This window comes from Erinaceus europaeus, chromosome 7 (genome assembly GCF_950295315.1).
Source record: "Erinaceus europaeus chromosome 7, mEriEur2.1, whole genome shotgun sequence".
NCBI lineage: Eukaryota > Metazoa > Chordata > Mammalia > Eulipotyphla > Erinaceidae > Erinaceus > Erinaceus europaeus.
This window is the reverse complement of record NC_080168.1, coordinates 48,585,287-48,611,521: the sequence shown is the minus strand read 5'-3', so window position 1 is coordinate 48,611,521 and position 26,235 is coordinate 48,585,287. Positions and strand designations below refer to the sequence as shown.

Below are 26,235 nucleotides of genomic sequence, written 5' to 3'. Positions count from 1 at the left end.
AATTCATTAGCCATTTAAAATAAAAATGCTTGATAAGCTCTTTCTTCAACAAAGTTAAATCACTAAATGCATGTAACTTGATACTAATATATATGCACCAATTTCTAATCCCTCAGCTTTAGAGCATTGTTTTAGTATCTTCAAATGTCAAAATGCTGATAGATATTCATGAACCTCTTTAATAACACACTTAAATTTTCATGCTAGTGTTCAAATACTGTTGAAACATTTTGGTAGGTATCTACCTTTAAACTGATAAAAATAATATTAATTATGAATTTCATAGTTATGAATATATTCTTTTAGCTTTTTATTTCATTTACTTTTTATGATTTACGTTTTTTATTGGGGGGATTGATGGTTTACAGTAAATACAGTTGTTGGTACATGTATGAAATTTCCTCAGTTTCTGCCAAACTCTTTTACCCAGTCTAGGTCTTCCTCCACCATCATGCTTCTCTATGTCCCAGTCAATAATATATTGTCAAATGCAGACTATCACAATAAAAATAGTATATCCTACTATGAGATATTTCTCCAAGGCTTTAAGGACTTGAGAACCCTAACTTTCGATTCCTCCACTGTCAAATGAACAGTAACCACACCCACCTTTACTATTCTAGAAATCTCCACTGACATTTCTGGCTGTGTATTATGAAGATACTTACCTTAGAACACAGTTGCTGACTTTATGACTGCAACAATGAAAAATCAGACAGTGACCTATGCAGAACTGAACCTTGTAAAGGTCTCAAAAAAACAGCAAAGGAAGCCAAAGAACTCTGAAAGTTCCATTTTGGTACCTGAACAGGAGATAATCTATGCAGACTTAAATCTTCACACTGCTTCTCAGGCTCTTCAAGGAAAGGACAAGCATTACCTGTGCAAAGGTAAGACATTTGACAGATACAAAGTGCAGTTCTTTTAGGACATGGAGGTGGGGTGTAAAAGGTCTGGGGAAAAGACAGGAAAATAAATTCCTGTAGTTTTCATTTGTGAGGGACAGAGCCAGAGATGGTGTTCTAATAGAATCTGAGGATACTTTTATTTAGGTTTTGTTATAATCTTCCATTTTTGAGCAAGAATTCATGGAACATTACCTTCAAAAGTTGCAATATTTTATGGGAAAAAAAAATCACAGTGTTAGAAATGGGACTGGGAAGGGACTGATTGGTGGTACACTTGGTTGAGTGCACATGTTGTAATGCTCCTGGATCAGGTTCAATCCCCTAGCCCCCACCTATAGGAGGGAAGTTTTGCTAGGAGTGAAGCAGGTCTGCAGATGTCTCTTTTTCTCTCCCTCTCTGTCTTCTCCTTCATTTTTGATTTCACTCCTGATTTCTCTGTCTCTGTCAAATAAATAAAAATATACAATAAGTATTAATAAGAGTTCTTTTTTAAATGGGACTAGGATTCAAATTTACAATTTGATTCACTGTACATGTGGACTTGTTTTTGTAAACTGTCCAAATAATTATCTCACCTCAAATATTTATCTCATCTCTATTTTTAAATTTTGTTTTTCTTTAGTTTCTTTTATTATTATTATTTTAATAAGTGATTTAACACTGATTTACAAAGTTATAAGATAATGGGATATAATTCCACACCTCTCCCACCACTAGACTTCTGTGTGCTCATTCCCTCCACTGTAAACTGCATTAGTTCTCCCAAGATCACAGACGTGGGTAGACTATTATTCCTATAACTATCTATCTATATTTATATATATTTGCATATTTTTCCTATGATCCTGCCTTCCCATCCTTTCTAAGTCCTACCTACAGCTACCAAGTGTCCCTCCCCCCACTTTTGTTTTACCCTCTTCTCTCTCTTGGCCCTGGTGGAATTAGAGTTCAAAGCCCTCTGATCACCTTCCCCTAACATTTCTCCCCCTCTGGGACTATGAACCAAATTTTTATATGGGGTGCTGAAGGTGGAAGGACTGGCTTCTGGAGCTGCTTCTCAGAAGGATGTGGGTGTCGTCAGGTCAGTCCATACTCCCAGCCTATTTCTATCTTTCCCTAGTTGTGTAGGGCTCTGGGGAAGTGGGATTCCAGGACACATTGGTGAGGTCATCTGCCCAGGGAAGTCAGGGTGGAATCATAGTAGCATCTGCAACTTGGTGGCTGCAAGGTGGTAAAATATAAAGCAGGACAAAATGTTTAATAAACAAGAAAAAAGTAAGAACAGAGTAGATGCATATATAGATCTTAAGATGAAATGAAGCTATGAAGTATATTTTTATATGTCTTCTCAGGGACCCATGACTTTAGTAAATTTTTCTCGAGCTTGATAGCTAACATGGAGATGGTCTAAAAATATTGTCTGGGAAGATGATGTCACAGTTGAGAATAGGACTAGGAAGATGGATCAAGGAAGAGAGTGGCTCCCAAACTTGAAGAAAATATACAAATACAATTAACTGTTGAGCATGTTGATCTGACACAAGGCCCATATTTATATTTAGCACAGGAGCCTGCATGACCTCAACTCCCTTCAGTCTGTGTTTACAGTGTATGGTCACAGTTTGGAACATTCTAGTTTGCACTCATTTCAAGACCAGTTTTCCTTGAGTGGCAGAGTAGGATGACCCAGTCTCCATTAGTAGAGTGGGCCAGTCCCTCCCATTGCTAGTTCATAGTTAGGGTATGGTCCTGAGAAAGCCCACAGGAGGGCTTATGTTGATATTCCTGGTGGAAGTGACCAGTGTTGGTGGAGAGAGGGGGTGGATTAGAAATCTAGGCCTATTGTATCTATGGGAAAATTCAAGGATTCCCTGACTTGTACCCCAGATGATGGGGTGGCCTGGTAGTGACTAAAAAGGCCATCATTAAGTGAACCATTCTCTTTTTTTTATTTGATAAAAATTAAAATAAAAGCCATTCTCTTTTTTATTTGACAAAATAGTCTCTTTTTTATTTGACAAATTTAGGCTTTTACCAGTGGTCAAAGAATTGAGTGTCATTTGTTGTATCCAAACTGGAATTAGGTTTATGGGATCTGGCCTCAAGTAAGAGAGGGAATACATCTTGGATTTTAGACGGGACTGATTTAATCTTAGTTTTACTGCATTTACTTGTTTGATGATTCTAGCAAAGGTTGACAGAGAAAATAATTGTCCTAAATTTTGTTTTAAAAGGCTAATTTTTGGAGTTGGGCAGTAGCACAGTGGGTTAAGCGCGGGTGGTGCAAAGCACAAGGACCGGTGTAAGGATCCCTGTTCGAGCCCCTGGCTCCCCACCTGCAGGGGAGTCGCTTCATAGGCGATGAAGCAGATCTGCAGGTGTCTTATCTTTCTCTTGCCCTATGTCTTCCCCTCCTCTCTCCATTTCTCTTTGTCCTATCCAACAATGATGACAACAATAATAACTACAAGGGCAACAAAAGGGAATAAATAAAATAAATATTTAAAAAAAGAAAAAAATTAAAAAGGCTAATTTTTATTTATCAGAAAGAACAGTGAGGACACCATTCAGCTCTGGCTTATATTGTACTGGGTATGGAATCTGAGACTTCATGCAAGCATGACCTGCATGCTATCACTGGGAAACCTCCCCAGACACACTCTCTCTCTCTCTTTTTAATTTTTTTTTTTTATAAAAAGGAAACACTGTAAAAACCATAGGATAAGAGAGGTACAACACACAATTCCCATGACCAGAACTCTGTATCCCATTGCCTTCCCTGATAGTTTTTCTATTCTTTATCCCTCGAGAGTATGGACACAGGATCATTATGGGGTACAGGTGGAAGGTGGAAGGCCTGGCTTCTGTAATTGCTTCCCCGATGAACATGGGAATTGACAGGTCGAACCATACTCCCAGCCTGTCTCTCTCTTTCTCCAGTGGGGCGGGGTTCTGGAGAAGCAGGGCTCCAGAACATATTGATGGGGTTTTCTGCCCAGGGAAGTCTGTTTGGCATCATGTTATCATCTGGAACCCAGTGGCTGAAAAAAGAGTTAATATATAGAGCCATACAAAATGTTCACTAATCATAAACCTAAAGGTTGGAATATTGCAGATGAATATTTGGGGTCTCCAATTTGAAGATAGCTAGTAGGCCTATTTTAGTTATATTCCAAAGGCCCCATGACTATACTAGTTTTTTTCTGAGCCTGACATCTGATACACAGTTGGATCCAAGTTATTGTCTGGGGGAGATGATGTCTTGGCTGAAAAAAGGGATAAAAAGCTGGTTCAGGGAAGAGAGTAAGCTCCCAAATATGGGAAAAGTGTATAAATATTGTTGATTAGAAACCCCATCAATTTGATCTGATCTGGGGCCCATATTCAGCTTGGGAACCTATGTAACCTTTGCATCCTTGTAGGTATGAGCTCACATTCTGTGGTCATGAGTAGGAACATTCCAAGCTGCTCCAATTTCAAGACCCATCTTCTTCAGGTGGTAGATAGAATATGTTGTTCAGCCTCCCTTCAGAGGATGGAATATTCTCTACTGTTGTTGATCTACATTGAGGGCAAGGTCCTATGGGGACCCCCAAAGGAGTCTATTGTGTTGTTTCTAATGGAGATTACCAGTGATAATGGAGAGAGTGATCTATTTGAGATCTAAGCCCATCACATCTGTTTGGGAATCTCAGGACTTCCTGACTAGGGCCCCAGCTGATGGGGTGGCCTGATAGTGACTAAAGAGTCATCATTAAAGTATGCCTGTCTTTTGCCCTTATTCAGCATTTTTAGTCCTTATACTTTGATAAGGTTAGCTTTGGAGTGACTGAGGGAAGTATGATAGGAAGTAGGTGAGGTGGGTATCTAGGTCTAAGTAGAAACTATTTACTTTGAAACTTTATGATGTCTTTTTAGGTCTTTCTACTTGCTTGCTTCATTTATTGAATCACTGTAGACTATTGTGCACTTTTGCTTTCAGGTATATATTTTGCCCTAATTTATGGATATGTGTACATATACCCTATCTCATGGGACCTGGTATATATTTAGGTTTTAGGGCTTTATTAGGAAATGAACTACTCGAAATGGAATTAGAGAATCCTATGAGAAAGGAAAGGTCTCACTCAAGTAATAAGGCTAAAGGGTTGACAGTCTATGCCTGATGTCTCTGGACATAGTCTGAAGTGAAGCACCAAGGCTCTCTTTTTAAAAAGAAATGCATTCATTTATTTGTCCATTTAATCAGAAAGCAGAGCACCACCATTGAGTGTGAGGCCTCAGGAACTGAATGTACATGTTCTACTTATTGAGCAACCTCTTTAGCATTTCCTTTTCTCTTGCCATTCCTTTTCTGCAGGTTTGTCATTTCCTCTGGAAAAACTCCTTGCTGGGATCTTGGGATTCCTCTGTGTTGCCATGATAAGCACAATGATTGCTGTTAAACCTCGTAAGTGAATTCTGGAAATTTAATGGGGAACTCTTCTTTATTTTAAAAAATTTTAAAAATATATTTTATTTATCTATTTTCCCTTTTGTTGCCCTTGTTTTTTTTTTTTTTTTTGCCTCCAAGGTTATTGCTGGGGCTTGGTGCCTGCACCATGAATCCACTGCTTCTGGAGGTCATTTTCCCCCCCTTTTGTTTCCCTTGTTGTTGTGCCCTTGTTGTTTTTTATTGTTGTTGTCGTTATTATTGTTGTTGTTATTGATGTCGTCGTTGTTAGATAAGACAGAGAAATGGAGCGAGGAGGGGAAGACAGAGATGGGGAGAGAAATATAGACATCTGCAGACCTGCTTGACTGCCTGTGAAGCGACTTCCCTGCAGGTGGGGTGCTGGGGACTTGAACGGGGATCCTTATGCCAGTCCTTCCGCTTTGCCCCAAGTGCTTAACCAGCTACGCTACCACCCGACTCCCAGGAACTCCTCCTCCTCCTCCTCCTCCTCCTCCTCCTCCTCCTCTTCTTCTTCTCCTCCTCTTCTTCTTCTTTTCTTCCTCTTCCTCCTCCTTCTTCTTCTTCTTCTTCTTCTTCTTCTTCTTCTTCTTCTTCTTCTTCTTCTTCTTCTTCTTCTTCTTCTTCTTCTTCTTCTTCTTCTTCTTCTTCTTCTTCTTCTATCTTCTTCTTCTATCTTCTTCTTCTTCTTCTTCTTCTTCTTCTTCTTCTTCTTCTTCTTCTTCTTCTCCTCCTCCTCCTCCTCCTCCTCCTCCTCCTCCTCCTCCTCCTCCTCCTCCTCCTCCTCCTCCTCCTTCTTCTTCTTCTTCTCTTCTTAAATTTCTTTATTGGGGAATCAATGTTTTACATTCGACAGTAAATACAATAGTTTGTACATGCATAACATTTCCCAGATTTCTTTATAACAATACAACCTCCACTAAGTCCTCTGAGGAACTCTTCTTTATTTGTCAAAAGTATATAGTTTATAATGTATTAGGTACTTGCACACATGCATACTGATTACATAAGTCAAACATATATTTTAGGAGCTGAAAGATGTTATTGAGGGGCTGGAGAAATAGTGTGACTGGTAGAGAACTGAGCTTGTATGTTTGCTGTGCTCCTGCTTCTCTCTTCCATCTATTTTGGGAACTTTTCTCTTTCATACGTAATACATACAAATTAATCTTGAAAAGAAAGGATCTTACTAAGGAATAAAAATATTTCCACTTGTTAAAATAAACATTGTAAAAATGATGAGTATTTTGAAATACTTCTCTTATTCTTCATTACTTTATTAATTTTCATAATAAAAATCACATTTCCTTACTATTCTAATTTTAAGTTATATGCCACATTTCAAAGCAAGAGAGCAAATTTGCTATACTTTACTTAGATCAGTTTTAATTGCTGAAGGTATACTTATATTTTTTTAGGCAATACAACATCAGATGAGACTAATTCCTCCCCACAAGCAGACACCAGTAAAAGTATGTATTGACTTTCAAAGTTCTGATAGTAGAATAGTTACATAGTTATATTTTGTTTCTCAGATGAGGCAAAAGTGCATTTACTTGGGGATCATACACCATAAGATTAGTTATTGAATATTCATCAATAATGATAAAAGACCTTATGAGGCAATAGAAAAGCTCATTTAAAATCACTATCCTCAAAAATAAAGTCACCATATTCATTGTAAACAGTTGGTTCAATTTTCCCACTATAAAATGATAACTTTCTATAATAAAAATGTAATTTAAGGAACCAGTAGTGCAGTAGTAGAACACCTACCTTCTGTGCATGAATCTCTGGTTTTCATACAGATTCCACATAAGAGTAAAAAAATAAATAAGATATTCAATAATTAGTTAAAATTAATAAATAAGAATTAAAATAAGGGATGTTCTTTGATATCTTTCTTACTAAAGCAAAAAAATAAGTAAAAGGTTTTGAAAGTCATTTCACTCACTGACTTTCTGAATATGTAGGATGGAAATTTTTGTATATGAGTTTTCATGTAATAATATAAAAATTATAATAATGCTTCATCTTTCTTCATCAGAAAAGTGTAATCATTGTCCAAAGGGTTGGGTTACATATTCCAACAATTGCTATTATAATACTCATGAAAAGAAAACATGGAATGAGAGTGTGAAGGACTGTGCTTCTAAGAACTCTAGTTTGCTTTCCATTGACAATGAAGAAGAAGTGGTAAGACTTCAAGTTCCAAATTTATTATTAGACATTTGTTTCAATCAACATTATATTTGAAGTTTAATCTATATTTTGAACATGTTAGTATTTTACCTTACAATCTCTGAAAAACTTGTTTTGGTAGACATTTTTGAGTTCCATATCAACTCTTTCATGGATTAATGTCTTCCGGGAAGGCAGTGATCAGCCCTGGAGGTCAAGAAATGGCTCAACTTTCAAACTCGAGTAAGATTTTTAAATAGTGCTATCTAGTGTAAGAGAAGTGTAAGAAAAGAACAATTCAAAAGAATATTAAGATTTCTGTTTACATTGAATTATAGTGTGAATAAAGATGTTTAAGTAGATGAAACATTGATGTTAATGTTCTAGAATGACATACTTAGTCTCCTAGTAATGCTTACAGTAGTTTTTGAAAAAATGCCCTTTTGAAAACATTATTTTATTAGTTACATAAAATGCAGGGGGATTGTATTGTCTATATATAGCACAGCAAAAGAATTATGCTTTATTCTCTTTTCCAGAATAAAAGGGCAGACATCTGGTAAAGATTGTGCTGTGTTATTCTCATCAGGTCTCAAAGCAGATAACTGTGTATCTCTCCAAATATATAACTGCAAGAAAAAGCTTAACCAATAAAACTTGTAAGTTTCTGATTCTGTTTATTTATATTTCTAGAAATATAAGTATATAAGTCTTAAATTATGTTGTATGTATATATTAATGTTATCTTTATAATATACACACGCTAATGTTTAGTCACCACTATTTTGTTTGACACCTCCGTGTTTGGCAAAACAGGTTTTTTATCCAAGTGAGTCATTTTGTCAATGCAGTCTTTTCTAAAGATAAAAAATTTATTCTAGATGAAAACATGCATATGTAAATAGGGAAGAAGTGTTGAAGAAAAATTACAAGTAATTTAAATATACCTTGAGTAGATAAAGTATTAACAATTTAGTTCTAATTTTAAAATATCTATTTTATTAATATTATAGGAAGTAAATATTGCATAGTTGATGAATAAAAGTAAATAAAGAATAGGGGAATTAGGATAATTTACCATTTGACATTCAGTCTTTCATAAGAAAGCATTTTATGTGAATCAGTGTGTTATATCAAGAAAAGTCACTCCCACAAAATGAGTGAACGAGTAGTTGCCAAGTGCAGAGGAGAGGCTGGAATAGGAAATGATTGTTAAGCAGTTAAAAAAAAAAGTTTTATTATTTTGATAATAGTTTTGATACTGGTTACAGGCTATGATATACTATTTTTATTTACACAGATTAAAGAAATGAAGTATATGCTTTAAACCACACCTTAGTAAGGTTGTTCTGAACATTGTGATCTATTTCTATTGGTCCAAGGTCTCAAAACTGGATGGGCATGGTGGACGAGACTTGGAGACCATTGCCTTACATTAGAGGAAAGAGCAGTTTTGGTGAATGAGATGTGCTGACACTTATTTTTAGGAGAGTAAGATTTTCTCTGTAACAGGAGAATCTAAAACAATGTTTCTTTTTTCAATTAAAAAATTCACAGATTATGCTTGAGGCTACATATAGTATTTGATACAAGTTGTCAACATTTATCATTTTACAATATTGACTATTCTATTCTATACTGAGATTTATCCTTCCATGCACTGGATTTTTGTCTATTATGATGTGCATTTCTACAGAATTCTTGAGGAAATGCTGGCATTTCAGTCATGCTTTTGTAAATAACATCTTATTTAGAAGTCTCTTTAGTAATTTTTGCTTCTGTAAACAGAAATACAATTGAGATTTACAATATTGATCTTGTCTTATGATTTCATTATGCATTATTTATGTTTATCAGAGATATATTCTTAATTATATATAAGAAACTATTTCATCTATAGTAATGACATTTTTATTTCCTCTAAGTGCAATTACATTTTGTTCTAATTTTTTCCTAGTCTATGGTTTTATTTACAATACTGAGTGGAAGATACAGTTTAGAGTCTATAGGGATCTTTTCCAGTTTTAGGAAATAATATGTGAATAATTAATTCTTGATCTGTTTTAGTTTCTTTGTATTATATTTATTTATTTATTAGATAGGGACAGCCAGAAATCAAGAGGGATCTGGGCAATAGAAAGCAAGAGAGACAGCCTGCTTCACCACTTGCAAAGCTTTCCTCCTGCAGGTAGGGGCCTGGGTACTGGAATCAAGGTCCTTACACATTGTAACATGTGTGCTCAACCAGGTGTGCCACCACCTGGCCCATTTTAATTTTTTTATCACACCTTGGTACCAAATTGTGAGTATTATTTTAAACTTTATTTGTGATTATAGATGCCTTTCTTCTTTTAAACCTTTGTTGAACTTCTTTTATTATGTGCAGATATTTTATACATTACCAGTGGTATATGGATTGTATCACTGTAAAATCTGATTCATTTGTTTTAATGATTCTCTCTAGAGATTTATATTACATTACATGTTTATTTTTCTTATACTCTGAATGATTATGCTTTTATTAAGATGTTGCTTAGCTAATCAACTTTATTATACACATTTGTTAAATTAATATAAAAGATTACCTTTAGAAGATTAATAGAAAATCCACCAATCCATTCATTTGTAGCAATATAACTCTAAGAGAATTGATCACTTTAATCACAAAACCATGAAGACTGCAAAAATTTGGATCTAAATAAAATTGAACCAAAATTCAATGAGCCTGCCACTCTAAGACATATTGCTTATGACTTAATGGTTCAGAGACAGGGCAGGTACTCTTTTCCACTGGTTTTTATTTGGTTTTGGTTTCTGTGGAATCAGAGCATTGTACATGCCTAATTTTGTTGCTTTCAGGCTGCTCTTTTTTTTTTTTTCAGATAACAAGATAGACAGAGACAAAAAGACAGTGATAGAAAGGAAAAAAATGTGAAAGCCCTGGAGTTTCCTCTATGCCATGCCATTTCCGTATCCTATGTGGTAACATAGCTTGAGTCTGGCCTCACAAATGACAAGATAAGTACCCTGTCCTGCCAGGTTCTCAGATCCTGTTTTGTCCCTTTGTTCTTGTTTGCATCTTGATTCAAAGATGATCTTAGACTGAGAAATCTAGAGGCAACACTGAGTGGAAAGGGCATTTAGGAAATGAATTTCTGAAGAGGGATTTTAGACCTTCAGTCACATGTTGTTGTAACTAAGACAAGTTCTATATTCACAAGGATCCTCACAAGGATCCTCACAAGTTCCTCACAAGGATCCTAGTTTGAGCCCTTTGCTCCTCTCAGGCAGTGGGGATGCTTTACAAGGGGGTGAAGCAAGTCTGCAGATGTCTATCTCTCTCCTTCTCTAACTCACCCACCTCTCAATTTCTCTCTGTTCTATCCAATAAAATGGAAAAAAAGGCCTCTGGGAGTGGTGAATTTGTAGTGGCAGCAATGGGGGCCCCAGTGGCAACATTGGAGGCAAAAAAGGAAGAAAGAAAAGTTATATATTTAATATAGTCATTATGCATTTAATTATTTAATCATTGTATTTATGTTGGTAAATTTATAGATAAAATTGTTAAGTATAATGTCATTTTTGTTTAATTTTTGGCTGGGAGCTATCATTTATTTGAGATCTTAGTTTTCTCTTTGCTACAAATGATTTTACTTTCATATTCTCCACAAGTAATTGCTAATTTAAAATACTTCATGCATTCTTTTATTAGTGACATAATTTTTACAGCATGTATGTTTATTCATTAAAGTTTAACAAATTGTCACATTTACATATCTCAAATGGTGAAATGTCCTAATTTCTTCTTTATTTCCTTTTATTTACTAGTTATGCAATGTTTATGTCCTAAAATTTTAATACATACATATATAATTGAAATCATATTGTTAATCTTTTATCTATTCAGCATCCATTTGAATAACCCATACTGTTTCTTTTCTGCAACCTGTCTTTCCTTTCTATGAAATCTTGTTTTCATCTTGTATCCTTATTAGAAAAGTCTGGATAGGTAAAATAAGTCACTCATACCTACTTCGCAATGCTCACAACCCAGTTTTCAGAATACCACCACTATAGTGGAGGACATTTTAGTTCTATAATCTCTCTCTTTACCTCTCTCTCTCTCTCTCTATCTCTCTCTCTATATATATATATATATATATATATATATATATATATATATTTAGCTGAAAAAAAATATCTCAGAGAAGGGAATTCCCAGAGACAGCAAAAAAAAAAAATGTCAGAAGAATAAACATATGACCAAATCATTATGAATATATATGTATAAATATATCATTATTCAGTTTAAAAGTCAAATTGATAATTATTTCAAATTCAAAAGGGAACTTCAGAGAACTTGACATTATTTGGTTTCATTAATGAATGAATTTATTACCGTAATTTTATAATGTGATTGATAGAAGAAATATAGCTAATTTAATCTAAGAAAGTATAATAAAAATATAAGTGTAGGTTGAAAACATTAGCTACTTTGGTAGAAGTTTCAAATTAGACAAGATTGCAGTGACTGTGGATACAGTTTCATTTTCCAGTCAACTGTAAATTTAGTTTCAATTTTTCCAGATTTCATAAAGTTGAAAATCTGTGTTTATGCAAACTCAGTATCCTAGGGAATCTTTGGAAATGAAGATTCTTAGAAAAGAAAATCAATATTTTCCTTTAATTAATTAAAATGAATTTCTTATATCAATTAGATTATTTAAATTCTTTATAAATTTCTTTTGATGTTAATTCAGTTAAATTATTTTTTGTAGGTCAATGTTTTCCTATCAGACTACTTTTTGGTTGTACATTATTTTAATTATTTTATTACTACCATCTGACCCCCAGAACAGTGAGAAACAGTCAACAAAAACAAAAGGAACACCAACCCTTCCAGCATAGGGGTTAATGAGGAGATTTAAAAAATTAAACACTGCTATGCTGCTCATGTGATAATGAAGATGTAAAATATATCTTTCTTTGCATCTGTTATGATTTCATGTGTACAAATTCCTAAGTCACAAAATAGCAGAATAATATAAAATTTAAAATGTAAATAAGGACATAAAAATCAACTTCATTTCTATGACTAGTAAGTAATATCATACTCAAAAAGGAACATTAGGATAAAAAATCTGTTACTGTAGTATTAGTAGGAATAAAATACTTAGATATATACTGAACTATAAAATCTATTAAACCTTGAGGAAGACAGTTGAAGACAGTAGTAAATATAAGGACAACTAAATTCATGGATTGGAAGAATCTCTTCCCAAATGCCCTTCCTTCCTTCCTTCCTTCCTTCCTTCCTTCCTTCCTTTCTTTCTTTCTTTCTTTCTTTCTTTCTTTCTTTCTTTCTTTCTTTCTTTCTTTCACTTTCTTCCTTCCTTCCTTTCTTTTTTTTTTTAAAGATTTTATTTATTTTATTAATGAGAAAGATAGAAGGAGCAAGAGAAAGAGCCAGACATCACTCTGGTACATGTGCTTCCGGGGACTGAACTCAGGACCTCATGCTTGAGAGTCTAGTGCCTTAGCCACTGCGCCACCTCCCGGACCACCCTTCCTTCCTTCCTTCCTTCCTTCCTTCCTTCCTTCCTTCCTTCCTTCCTTGCTTCCTTGCTTCCTTGCTTCCTTGCTTCCTTTCTCACTCTCTCCTTCTCTGTCTTTTCTTACTGAAGGATTAACGGTTTACAGTATAGTTGTTGTCATATGGATACAAATTCTCATCTTACTAAGATAGATATCTGCAAAACACCCTCATCCTCCTATTTAGGAATTTGGTGTATCATTTTGTATCAAGACTTTGAAAACCCCATAAACCCCACCCCCATATTCAGAATTCTTAGTTTTGGTGTAATACACCAAATAAGTCCAAATTTTACTTTATATTTCTTATTCTGTTTGTGTTCCTTAAGTTCTAAGATCATTCCATATTTTCCCTCTCTTTCTGGCTTATCTCACTTAACATGATTCTTTCAACTCCATCTAAGAAGTAATGAAGTAAAGAAGGTGAATTCATGTAGTAAGGGTAGGTGGCATAATGGTTATGCAAAGAGTCTCATGCTTGAGACTCCAATGTCCCAGGTTCAATCCCCCACACTGCCATAAGCCATAGCTGAACAGCGCTCTGGTAAAAATAAACTAAAATTAAATAAAAATTAAAGTTAAAGAAAGAGGTGAACTCATCGTTTTTAGTAGCTAAGTAGTATTCCACTGTGTATATATAATTGGACTTTCTTAGGCACTGAAGTCTGGTCATCCACAAGCTCTCAAATCATAATTTTCATAAAAAATAGGGGGAAATGTTATATTAATTTGGAACTGAAAACAAATAAAACAAGAAAAAAGCCCTGAATTGCCAAAGCTGTCTAGAGAAAGAATAATGCTGGAGATATCATGCTTTTAATTTCATAAAGTATAGTAGATCTACAGTTATAATAATATTATGGTACCATCATAAAAATGATACATGGACATGTGAACAAGAATTAAGGACTTCAAAATAAATCTGTGTCTATAGATAAACTATTTTCTGTCAAAGATACCAAGAACACATAATGTGAAAATTATTACCCCTTCAATAAATTGTTCTGAGAATATAAAACATCCACACTCATTCACAAGTGAATTAGTCTTTGCAAAAAGTGAAATTGAGCCTTTACTTCACTCCATGCACAGAATCAACAACACAGATTGGAAATTTAAATGTGAGAAGACCTGAAATCATAAAGTATCTGGAAGAAATTACTTTGTAATGATTCTTTAGATATGAACCTAACTACACACACAGCAAAATTAACAATGGATGAGTAGAATTTCATCAAACTAAAAATAATTCTGCTCATCAAAAGGACACAATCAATAAACTGAGAAAGCAGTATGACACAGAAGAAAACATTTGAAATTGGTTTATATGTAAATGACTAAGATTTTCAGACAAATTAATAGCAAAAAAAATCATACAAACATACAAACTTTTGAATCATAGTGAAAAGAGATGAGTAGTATCTCATTAAAGAAGGCATACAAAATGACCAAGAGGTTTCCTAAAAGAAGAAGGTCAGTATTACTTATCCTCAGGGGCATACAAATAATAACCTAGTGAGATATTGTTCCACATGTGTTGTGACCCCAACAGGAATTTGGAAGTATTAGCATATGAGTGACGACATCTGCTGGAGGAGGAGACATAGAGGGGAATGCATAAAAGGAGGAGGAGAGAGCAGCTCGCTAGCTCTCTTGCTGGATCACCTTCTCTGCAGCGCGTTCCTCTTGGTTTGGGACATCGGACCTATCCTCACAGATGGTGGTCTTAGGTGACTTGATTGTAGACTTGGACTTTGCTTATTCTCTTGATTAGAATCACTTCTTCATGAGTGTTGTACTTTCTAAATAAATCCCTTATTGGTTTAATCTTATATGGGTCTATGTGGATTTGCTATACACATGTGCTTAATGACTACTAATTTCAAAAATGAACAAAAAATAAGTACAATTGTCAAGAATGTAGAGAATTGGAACCCTCTAACTGTTGGGAATTTACATTGTAAAATCTTTTTTTGTGAAAGAAAATTGGAGTTTCCTTCAGAAATTAAGTCAGTATCTTGAAGACATATCTGCATTTCTATTGCACTTTATGCAATAACCATGATATCAAAACTACCTAAATATCTGTAAATATTTGCTTACAAGAGGCAGTATGGTCTACACATACAATGAAATAGTAATTATTCAGAAGTAAAGAAAATTCCCACTAGTAATAAAATGAATAGGGGACATTTTAAGTAAAATAAGTCATATATAAGTAACAAAAAGTACAAGATTCCACTTTCATGAAGAATCTATGAGTCAGTGTTTTACAACCAGAGGATACAATAGTGATTATGAGGAACTGAAGAAAAGTAGAAACGGCGAGGTTTTGGTCAAAGGGAGTAACATTTCAGTTATTGTGAAAGATGAATAAATTCTGGAGAGCTACTTCATAAAACAAACTCTACTTCTACTGTTAATGTCACTACTTTATATACTGTCCTATAACCAAAAGGGTGGCTCATAAGCTAAGTGCTCTTATGAAACAAGGAAATAAGGACTTTGAAATTTAAGTCCTTAATTGTGGTGATTGCCCAGAAGTTCTCCTCACCTTTATATTCTTCAGTCTAATTACATTCAATGTGAATAGTACTTTGCAAATTTCTATAACATGTAAACTTCTTCAGTCTGTTCATTGTACTGCATTTTATTGTCTATTTTCTATGTAATATACATAATAAAGTTTTATTCCTAATATACTTTTATTAGCTCATTTCTTAGGAAATACAAAATTGTTCCCCATGCCAATCTAGATATAATTTGTGTCTTCTTTTTTCTTCAGATTTCATAATAGCTTTACCAATTTAAATGTGTGTTTTTCTTTTTTTTAAAAAATTTCTTTCCTTTTGTTGCCCTTGTTTCTTACTGTTGTTGTAGTTATTATTGTTGTTGTTATTGTTGTCGTCATTGTTGGATAGACAGAGAGAAATGGAAAAAGGAGGGGAATACAGAGAAGGGGGAGAGAAAGATAGACACCTGCAGTTCAGCTTCATTGCTTGCAAAGCTACTCGGGGCCCCAACCGGATCCTTACACCGGTCCTTGTGGATTGCACGATGTGCACTTAACCCGCTGCGTTACCACCAGACTCCCAACTGAGTGCTTTTCAATGGAAAAGAAACAGTCCTTGTTGAAGCTTTCTACTACAATTTGTGTTCTTTTCCCATAAATACCATTCTATAGTGTTTTCTCCCATTTTTTAAAACTTGAATATCATTTAAGTGATTTTATGAGAGAGTTCAATGTATTACTTTGCCACCCGTGATACTAGGGACAGAGTACCAGGCCTCTTGATTGCAAAGAATGTGTTCTACCCCTTGAGTAAAATTCCTGGTTTCCTATGTATTTTATTTTTTCTATATTTCATTTTTATAAAATCACTTTTATTGATGTATCACTGCAATAGAACATTTATATATGTTGTAAGATGTAGATTAGTGCTTTTGTCTGAATGCATTAAAACTAGAACTAAAAACGAGAATAGAGACACCATTTTGGAGATTATATTCTTTGTGTCATGTAAATACATTTGGAAAGATAGAAATTCCCAAAATAAATAGTGTCAAATAGCAGTAAATGCTTATTGGTAATAAGATTGTAAAAATTTTGAGGATTTTTAGAAAATTTCCACAATAATTAGAAATGGAATAATATAGATATAGAGAAGATAAATATGAAATATTCACTTTTTGCAACCTAACTATACAGGTGAAATTTGGTGGTGTTTCTGACTGAGACAGAAATAAGTTAGCTGCATTTGTGAACTTGCCTGTGCTTACGTATTTGCAGAATGTAAGTTTTTCAGAGCTATTTGAAGATGGGCAATTTAAATGCTCATTTGTCCTGCAATTGACACCCAAACTTTTTTTTTTATCATCCAGAGGATGTAAAGAGATAAACTGACTTAAAAATAGCCTATAGAATTTCCTGTTAAAACCTCTCCTTGTTGAGGTATCTTCTTTTTCCATTGCTGCTTTACTCTGAGTCTTTTGAGGTCAGTCAGTGAAGGCCACTCATGTTGTTTATACTTATCTTGTGCTCATATTATCAAATTTCTCCTTTTATTGTCCAGTTAATGGCAGGCCCCATTTATGAGAGTAACTTGGGGTTCCCAATAAAAGATACACGACTTGATTGCTGAGAGAAGGTATGTGACATTTTTCTCTGTCACACTCCCAGCCTCATTTAGTGACCTGTAACACACGCTAGCTACTGAGATACCACCATTATACAACAAGATCAAAAGAACATTGGGTATGCTCCTTTGAATAAATCACTTAAATAGCACTCATGAAATTTATTAAAAGTTTTCTTTTTTTACAGTGTTCAAATAAATCTATTGGAAACTATCCATATACATACATGCTTATTTGGGAGTATAAATCTGTATAATTAAAGTTGAAATTCATAAACATCATGACAAGGAGTAATGAGTATTGATTTTTGTAACCAATGTAGGGTGTTTTCCATAATAATACAATCATTAACATTTTGTAACATTTATTAATTTATTCTTACAATAGAATTTGTTGAATGATGAAAAATATGATTATGTATTACTTGTACTGAATTTAAAAAAAGCTTAATTTTTAATAAAATTAGTAGGTAGTAGCTTTTGTGAAATGTTAAATTAAATTTAGTTACAAGCAATCAAACAACTACAAAAATGAGAACAAACATTGCAAAATAGATGTACATTACAGATGAAAAGAAACATTTGCTTAATGAATAGTTTACAGAGTCCAACAGATATGAATGGAAACATGATTGTGACTAAAATGAAAATTAAATTGACTACATTTATTCTGAGCTTGTGTCAGTCTGAGTGATAACTGTTATGTTCATTATATTTTACATATAGTTTTTTATATTTTACACCATAAATGAGTCTACAATATGTTAATTAACTTTTTAAAGTTTATACATTGTAAGATTGAAAACCAGAATTGCACCAAAGTAAAAGACTCTGGGGTAGGGATTCTGTTCAGGTCCTGGAACATGACGGCAAAGGAGGAGATGGGGTGGGTGTTAGATTGTAATGTGGAACCCTGAGAAATGTTGCATATGTACAAATTACTGTATTTTACTGTCAACTGTAAACCATTAATCCACCCAATAAAGTTTAAAAAAAAGATTGAAAGCCAGAACTGGTTAGAGATCTTGTTAACTACAGGATTCATTGACCAACTTATTAAATCACATTATCTGAAACATGGCATTGATTTTCAGCACAAAAGAAGATTTAAGGGTCACTGACCTTGGGGCTTTTCTTAATACCAATACACTATTTCAAAAGTGACATACATTTACATCTTTTTATGAATATATTTTTACCCCTAGTCAATCACTTTTGCCAAAGTGTACACTAACCATTCCTCAGATTCTTTTAGTTTAACTACATAAAATTTCCAACAGATAGACTCTCTTAAATTTTTTAAATGATTTCTCAGAATTCTAAACCTCTCAAAATATCAGACCATGTGGTAAACACTTTAATAAATAAATAAATATAAATTCAGAGTAAATGTAATTGAGTGAGAAGAACTGATTGTACACACTAGAATTTCTGTCCCAAGGTACTCAGAGACCATCTTTAACAGTTTATCAAATTTTAAAATATTGGTAAATATTGATGACTCTTTCCTTCAATGATGTAATCTATTTATTTATTTATTTATTTATTTATTGTTATGCAAGCACTGCTTAGATCTGGATTATGCTGTTGTTGGGGACTGAACCAGTGACCTCTGAGCCTTGAGCCTTAGGCATGAAATTCTGTTGTGTAAATGTTATGCTGTATTTCCAGTTTAGTAATTTTATTTTAATTCAGACATTCAAATGATCCTAAAATACTTCTGTTGAATCTGACTTTAATATTGTTCAGAATTTTTTTTTTTAACCAGAACTCTGGGTCAGTTCTGGCTTCTGGTTGTGTGGGGTATTGAATCTGAGACTTTGGAGCCTCAGACATGACAGTCTGTTTGCATAACCATTATGCTATCTACCCCTGCCCTGTTCATGAATTTTGTTATTCACTAAGATATCATTTTTTGTACTAATCCTACCAATGAAATATTTACAAATTTGGATAAAGTCATTTAAAAGCTATGCTGCCATGAAGCTTTTGTTTGAAGTTTGAAAGATTAGTACTAGACCTTTGGATCCTTTAGCTCTGAAATGTACGTGGATATGCACTCTGCACCCTGCCCAGTTTCACTGTACAGGAATCTTCACATGACACACCATTTATTTTATTTCTTTATTTTCTGGGTAAGTGTATTATTATTATTTATTTTTATATCACAGAATTACATGTCGACAGGGGTTTGAATTCACACCATTCCCAACACTTCTGAATCTTCACTCTCCCCACTGCAATCCACCATAGTTCTTCTAAAGTTGTAGACATGGGCCAACCATCTTCCCTACAAATATCTGCCCACATTTATACACAGTTGCCCCTTCTTTTTCTGATTCAATCCTCTCACCCTTCTAAGCCAATCATAATATCTTAGCTACCTCCATATGGCCCTCTCCTTCTCCTTCTCCCTATCTCTCTGGGTGCTGATGGAGCTGGAGTGCAGAGTTCTCTTATCTTCATCCTATCACTTCTCCCCTGCTGGGAGTATGGATCGTTGTTGTTTGTGGGGAGCAGAAGGTAGGAGTTCTGGCTTCTGTAGCTGCTTCTTGGCTGAGCATGGGCGTTGACAGTTTGATCCACATCCCCAGCCTGTCTCTATCTTTCCCCAGTGATCCAGAGCTCTGGAGATGCGAGGGTCCAGGACACCTTGGTATGGGCGTTGACAGTTTGATCCACATCCCCAGCCTGTCTCTATCTTTCCCCAGTGATCCAGAGCTCTGGAGATGTGAGGGTCCAGGACACCTTGGTGAGGTCTTCTGCCCAGAGAAGTAGGAATGGAGTAATGGTAGCATCTGTAACTTGGTGTCTGGAAGGTGGCATAACTTAAGTTAAGACAAGAGATTAGTGAACAGGAACCAAAAAGTAGCATCAGAGCAGATGAAATTAGGTATTTTAGGATAGAAGAAAACTAGGAGAACAATTTTAGGTGTGTTCCTGGGAGCATACAACTATAGTGGTTTTGCTTGAGTTTGGTAGCTAACCTGAGGCTGGATAAGAATATTGTCTGAGAGAATGGTGTCAGAATAGAGAAAAAGGCTACAAACCTGGATTAGGGCCTGGAGTAGCTTTCATTCTCATAAAAAAAAATTCTGTAGCTAAAATTAACTATTTACCTCCATCCACCTGCTCCAGGGCCTATATGTAAACACATATTTATATTTAGCATCAGAGCCTGTGTAACCTCTAAGTCTCTATTGGTCTGAGCTTATATCTCATGGTCACATCTGAGGAACATTTCAGGCTGCACTCATTTCAGAGGCCATTTATTTTCAAGAACACCTACCTGTCTAGAGCACCTTCTCTGATATTACTCATCTGTAGAGATGGATAACCAAATAGTCACCTATGCTGAATTAAATACAGCTAAAAACTCTGAGAAGCAGCAATTGAATCCCAAAGGCACTAAAGGACTAACTTCAGCACCTTGTTATGAAATAACTTATGTAGAATTATGTTTTCAAAATGCTTCTCAGGATCTTAAAGAATATGGCAAGCATTGCCAATGCAAAGGTAATCCATTTATCAGACACACAGTCTAACTGTTGTAGGATCTGTATTTAGGTGTGCTAGTACGTTGAAAGAGTAGGGAATATATTTTTCATTTGTGATGGTGGCGTGTTGAAGTTAGAATATGTTAATTTCACATAAAGTATGTAGACTCAGTTTTGTTCAGAATTTCTATGTTTGTTGTCTTTGACCAAGACTAGAGTTTTATGTTCTGAGAATGCAATGATATATTCTTTATGAAAAGTTATAATAGTAGCTGAAGGTCAGTAAGTTAAGTCCATATCAGGGATTTCCCTGTGTGGGAGGGGGTTTCTCTTATTTAAAGACCACTTATATGGTGGTCTCTAACTCAGCAGTTCAATTTCTTCCCTGTAGGTTTGCCATCTTCTTCGGTAAAGTTCCTTATCGGGATCCTGGAAATCACCTGTCTTATCTTGATGTCCACTGTGCTAACACTGATCATTATTTTCCCTAAGAGCAAATTTTGGGAAGGTTGTGAGTGACTCTTCACTAAATATTGCCAGTACCTTTAAGTATTTCATAGTACTAAGGAATAGAACTCTTATTTTAATGTAAACACTTCAAAGAGACAAAGAAAGGTAGAGTGGTTATTATGAATTTGTCAAAAATGTGAATTTATAGAATATAGTGAGTATTATGTATGTATGTATGTATTTTATAATGGAACATGATTCAGTAATCTGGAATAGCTTACTGAGAAATGGGTATTTCATTCTTGAACATGGTAAATCAAATACTATATGAGATAATGAAGTTTGCTTTCTAGAATTTTCCCTATGAAGCTTTATTACCTTATTCATTTATTTGTAAAACCAATTTTATAGTTTATCCCTTCCAATCCCAAATAATACACACAGTTGTCAAGTACCATTATTATTAAAATAAATAAATATTTATTTATTTATTTTTTTTTTGCAATACGCCAATACCACTTCAGGTTCTACTTGTGTTTTCTTTCTTTTTTTTTTTTTTTGATTTAGTTTCTTTTTATTATTATTATTTTTTATTTAAGAAAGGATTAATTAACAAAACCATAGGGTAGGAGGGGTACAACTCCACACAATTCCCACCACCCAATCTCCATATCCCACCCCCTCCCCCGATAGCTTTCCCATTCTCTATCCCTCTGGGAGCATGAACCCAGGGTCATTGTGGGTTGCAGAAGGTAGAAGGTCTATAAAATAAATAAATATTTTTAAAGTTTTAAATTAAATATTATTTTTTCTAGCTACTACAAGATGGAAGCAGAATAATGACTCCTCAACATCAAGGACTAAAAATGGTATTTAAATATTTCTCTTTTTTTTGCCTCCAGGGTTAGGCTAGTGCCTATGAATTTACTGTTCCTGGAGGCCATTTTCCCCATTTTGTTGCCCTTGTTATTGTTGTTGTTATTGGATAGGACAAAGAGAAATGGAGAGGAGAGGGGAAGACAGAGAGGGGGAGAGAAAGATAAGATACCTGCAGACCTGCTTCACTCCCCCTGCAGGTGGGGAGCCAGGGCCTGCAGGTGGGGAGCCAGGGTCCTTAAGCCAGTCCTTTTGCTTCTTGCCATATCCTCTTAACCCCCTGCACTACAGCCCGCCCCCTAAATATTCTTAAAATTCAAGTAATTTCTATTTTGTTTCTATCTTAAACTTGAAAACATGATTTGATGGGATAATAAATATTAAACTGGGAAATAAATTCTCATTTGTAATGGTAATAGAATGTTCCTCTGAATACAACAACATAAAATTTTTTTTTTTTTTTAAGAATCACAGTGCAATTGGTATACAATTGACTCTACTCTCCTATTGCCTAATGTAAGAGATAATTGGGCCTACATGGCTGTGACACACGGGTAGAATTTACAAATTACCATGTTCAAGGACCTGAGTTCAAGGCCCTGATCCCTTTCATAGGGGAAGCCTGACAAGGGTTAAGCCTTGTTGCACATCTCTCTGTCTCTCCTCTCCCTCTCCCTCTCCATTTAACCCTCCCTTCACAATTGCTCAGAAAGAAAGGAGAGTAGAAAGGAAGGAGGGAAAAAAGGAAGGAAATGGTCACTAACAAACATTTATTATTTAAAAAGGGCATCACTATTATATTTCAGCACATGAAATTTGTCTTTTTAATCTTATCTTTATGAAGATTCATAAACTAGAGAATGATATGCTAACATTTCTTTGAGTTTACCTATGAGTGTGCTCTGTGAAATATTTTCACATATGCTTATACCTATGTTTATACATAAGATATATTTTTTAAAATCAGTAATCATTTCTCATAATAGCTCATGATTTTTCCTCAGCATATAATTGTGGTTTTTGTCCAGAAGAATGGTTTGCATATTCCGGCAAGGGAGATGCTGGGAAATTGTGCCAATGCAGTCACATCTGCCATGTTGTCCCCTCAGGCTACTGCTAGTTCCCGCAAGAGTTGGGACATTCTTGGAGTGCCTGTTCAGCCATGTTGTGCCCTCAGGGCATTGTCTATATCCCGCAATATTTGGAGTGCTTTGGTTACTCCTCCCCCCTCCCATTCTCACGAGAGTTATTATCCTATCTTGGAGTGCTATGGTTACTCCTCCCCCTTCCCATTCTCGAGAAAGCTACTCCTATAAAAGCCCTTCTTTTTCCTCACCTTGCTCTTTTGCCAGCGCTCCACTCCGGTGTTCAGACACAGGAAAGGTTACTGCGTGAGGTGGCCATTTTCACTACCTCCACATGGCCCAACCTGCCTTTCTAGCACCCAACTCTGAGGTGCCAGCGCAAATAAAGATTTGTGTCACCTCTTCGCTCCGGACCCCCTCTCTCTCTTCTCTGCGGCCCATGCACAACACTTATACCTATGTTTATACATAAGATGTATTTTTTTAAATCAGTAGTCATTTCTCATAATAGCTCATGTTTTTTCCTCAGCATATAATTGTGGTTTTTGTCCAGAGGAATGGTTTGCATATTCCGGCAATTGCTACTACTATAGTAGTGAGCCAAAACCCTGGAAGGAGAGTGTGATGGTCTGTGCTTCTAACAACTCTAACCTACTTTCTATAGATAATAAAGAAGAGATGGTGAGATTGTAAATGTTTCAACATTTACATTGTAAACTAATTTCAAATAATTATATACTTCTATGATTCATATGGATTTATAGTAAATTTCTTTTAAAGTCTATAGCATTCATTGTCTGACCTTCAATATTTATTTACACTTTGTATCACTTATAAATTATAGAAAACTGTTTCTATAAGTGCTTACTTTTCAAATATAAACTTTGCTACTTAATTGTAACTTACAAAACAGAAGCCTCAGCCTAAAATTATTGTATAAGAGTGATCATAGACTGAATAGAATACTTAGCTACAAATCAGATCATGAAACCAAGGTTCATGCTCATAGTTTCTCTCCGGTCTACTCTAATAATTTCTCTCTGGTTATTTACAGCATGTTCATTCCCACTACTGGATTCTGTGACTCTTACAATATAAAATCAATTTCCTCTGATGTTTCTGAATGGTTGCATTAGTCTCATGATTTAGATTATTGGAACTTCCTAAATGGAACATTAAAAAAATTTTTTTTAAATTTTATTTAAGAAAGGATAAATTAACAAAACCATAAGGTAGGAAGGGTACAACTCCACACAATTCCCACCACCTAATCTCCATATCCCACCCCCTCCCCTGATAGCTTTCCCACTCTCTATCCCTCTGGGAGCATGGACCCAGGGTCATTGTGGGTTGTAGAAGGTGGAAGGTCTGGCTTCTGTAATTGCTTCCCCGCTGAACATGGGCATTGACTGGTTGGTCCATACTCCCAGTCTGCCTCTCTCTTTCCCTATGGAGCATTTTTTTTGTCATGGATTCTCTCTGCTGGTCCTGTCTTCTGTATCCAACTTCCTGTTTTGGTTCTCTTGGGGGGAGGAAAAGCATTTTCTCTGGTTGTAATATTATTAGCAAGTTTTCTGATGGACTTAAGACTTGTGTTACCAATTATCAGTTTACTCAAGGAACATTTTCTTAAGACTTGTGTGTTACTGATGATCACGAGTCCCTTCAGAGCAGAGGGGCACTGACTTCCTGCACTGCCTCCTGTTGTACATTAGTGCTGAGGAGCAGTAGACTAATGTAGCTTTCCTGTGTTGGGTGGCGATATAGATGCCCCCAGGCTCTTGCTCCTTCAACAGATTCCAGGCCATTTCCTGTTTGCATTTAATCTTTTTCAAGTTCTCGTTTTCTTGTGTCTTTCGTGACTTAAGTATAATTAACTTGTAATTATACTTAACAAGTATACTTAACAAGTTGGAGCAAGAAGCAAGTCCAAAGATATCTTGTTAGAACTTTGGAGTCTATCAGCATAGAAACAGATTTATCTGGGGGTCTGTTACTAAAACCTGATGTGCCCCCAGAGCCAGATTTTGAACTTTTCTTTTTTATCTGCAGTGACAACCCCTTAAATTTCTTCTAAAAATCTCAACAATCATATGTATATGATTTTGTATTTTTAGAGGAAATACTGTTTTACTTTGTTGAAGCTGGAGTAATACTAACACATATGATGAGATGTGAAATTGTATCCATGAGACAAAATGGTCTTAGAAATAAAATTTTATCAATTAAAAAAATGAGGACTGGATTTTTAATAATGAATACAAAACTGTTAAAGTTTTGGGGCAATGTGATAAATGTTTTTTTTTTTTTAACTTTAATATAGTCTTCATTCTTTAGAACTAGACTAGAATCCTAGTTTTATTTCACCTGAAAGTTACTGAGCTGGTAAAATGTTCTTATAAAAAAAATCTTATAGTGGTTACTTATATAAACTTCCTTATTTCTGAACAGGACTTCCTAAGATCTATAGCAATTGTATCATGGATTGGAGTTCCTGATGAAAGCAGTGTTCATCCATGGATACCAATAGATGGCTCAATATCCAAACCAACGTAAGTCTTAAAAAATATAGACATATATACAAACTATATGTAGAAAAGAGACATCTATGAAACAGAAGACTATACAGAAAAAGGATATAAAAGAAAATCACAAAGGATTAAATTAACAGTTTTAGGTTGTATACAAGGAGAAAAATGTTGGTAGCTAAGGAAATCTTAGCCTACATTAAGTATGAATACATATTCCTAATAATCAACTTCTACTAATTAACATGGGAAAAGACTTGACCATTTTAAAATGCACTTACTACATTCCATTAAGATGTATAATTGCTGTTTCTTCTTAGATGACTCTATACAGTATGAATACAGAATTGAGCATTTGTCTTTTTTACAGAATAAAAGGACACACAGATCCAAATAATAACTGCATTGCATTATATTCATCTGGCCCTGTAGCAGAAAGTTGTGGATTTTCAAATATGTATTTTTGCAAGCACAGCATTGGAAATAGAAAACAATATTTCCTGAAATAAGAATACAGCTGTGCAGATGA

At 34.8% G+C, this 26,235-nt stretch overlaps 1 protein-coding gene across 1 annotated transcript in view; it reads left to right on the top strand.

The window, feature by feature from the left end:
• Positions 1 to 674: 674 nt before the first annotated feature.
• LOC132539341 (uncharacterized) overlaps positions 675 to 26,235 on the top strand; it is a 36,301-nt gene continuing 10,740 nt past the window's right edge. The window contains exons 1-10 of the mRNA XM_060193503.1: positions 675 to 890; positions 5,269 to 5,358; positions 6,780 to 6,833; positions 7,409 to 7,557; positions 7,685 to 7,785; positions 8,082 to 8,193; positions 9,030 to 9,033; positions 20,598 to 20,786; positions 23,732 to 23,859; positions 25,630 to 25,730. Of these exons, the coding sequence (XP_060049486.1) occupies positions 692 to 890; positions 5,269 to 5,358; positions 6,780 to 6,833; positions 7,409 to 7,557; positions 7,685 to 7,785; positions 8,082 to 8,193; positions 9,030 to 9,033; positions 20,598 to 20,786; positions 23,732 to 23,859; positions 25,630 to 25,730 (1,127 nt within the window). The 5' untranslated portion in view covers positions 675 to 691. The remainder of the gene's footprint in view (positions 891 to 5,268; positions 5,359 to 6,779; positions 6,834 to 7,408; positions 7,558 to 7,684; positions 7,786 to 8,081; positions 8,194 to 9,029; positions 9,034 to 20,597; positions 20,787 to 23,731; positions 23,860 to 25,629; positions 25,731 to 26,235) is intronic.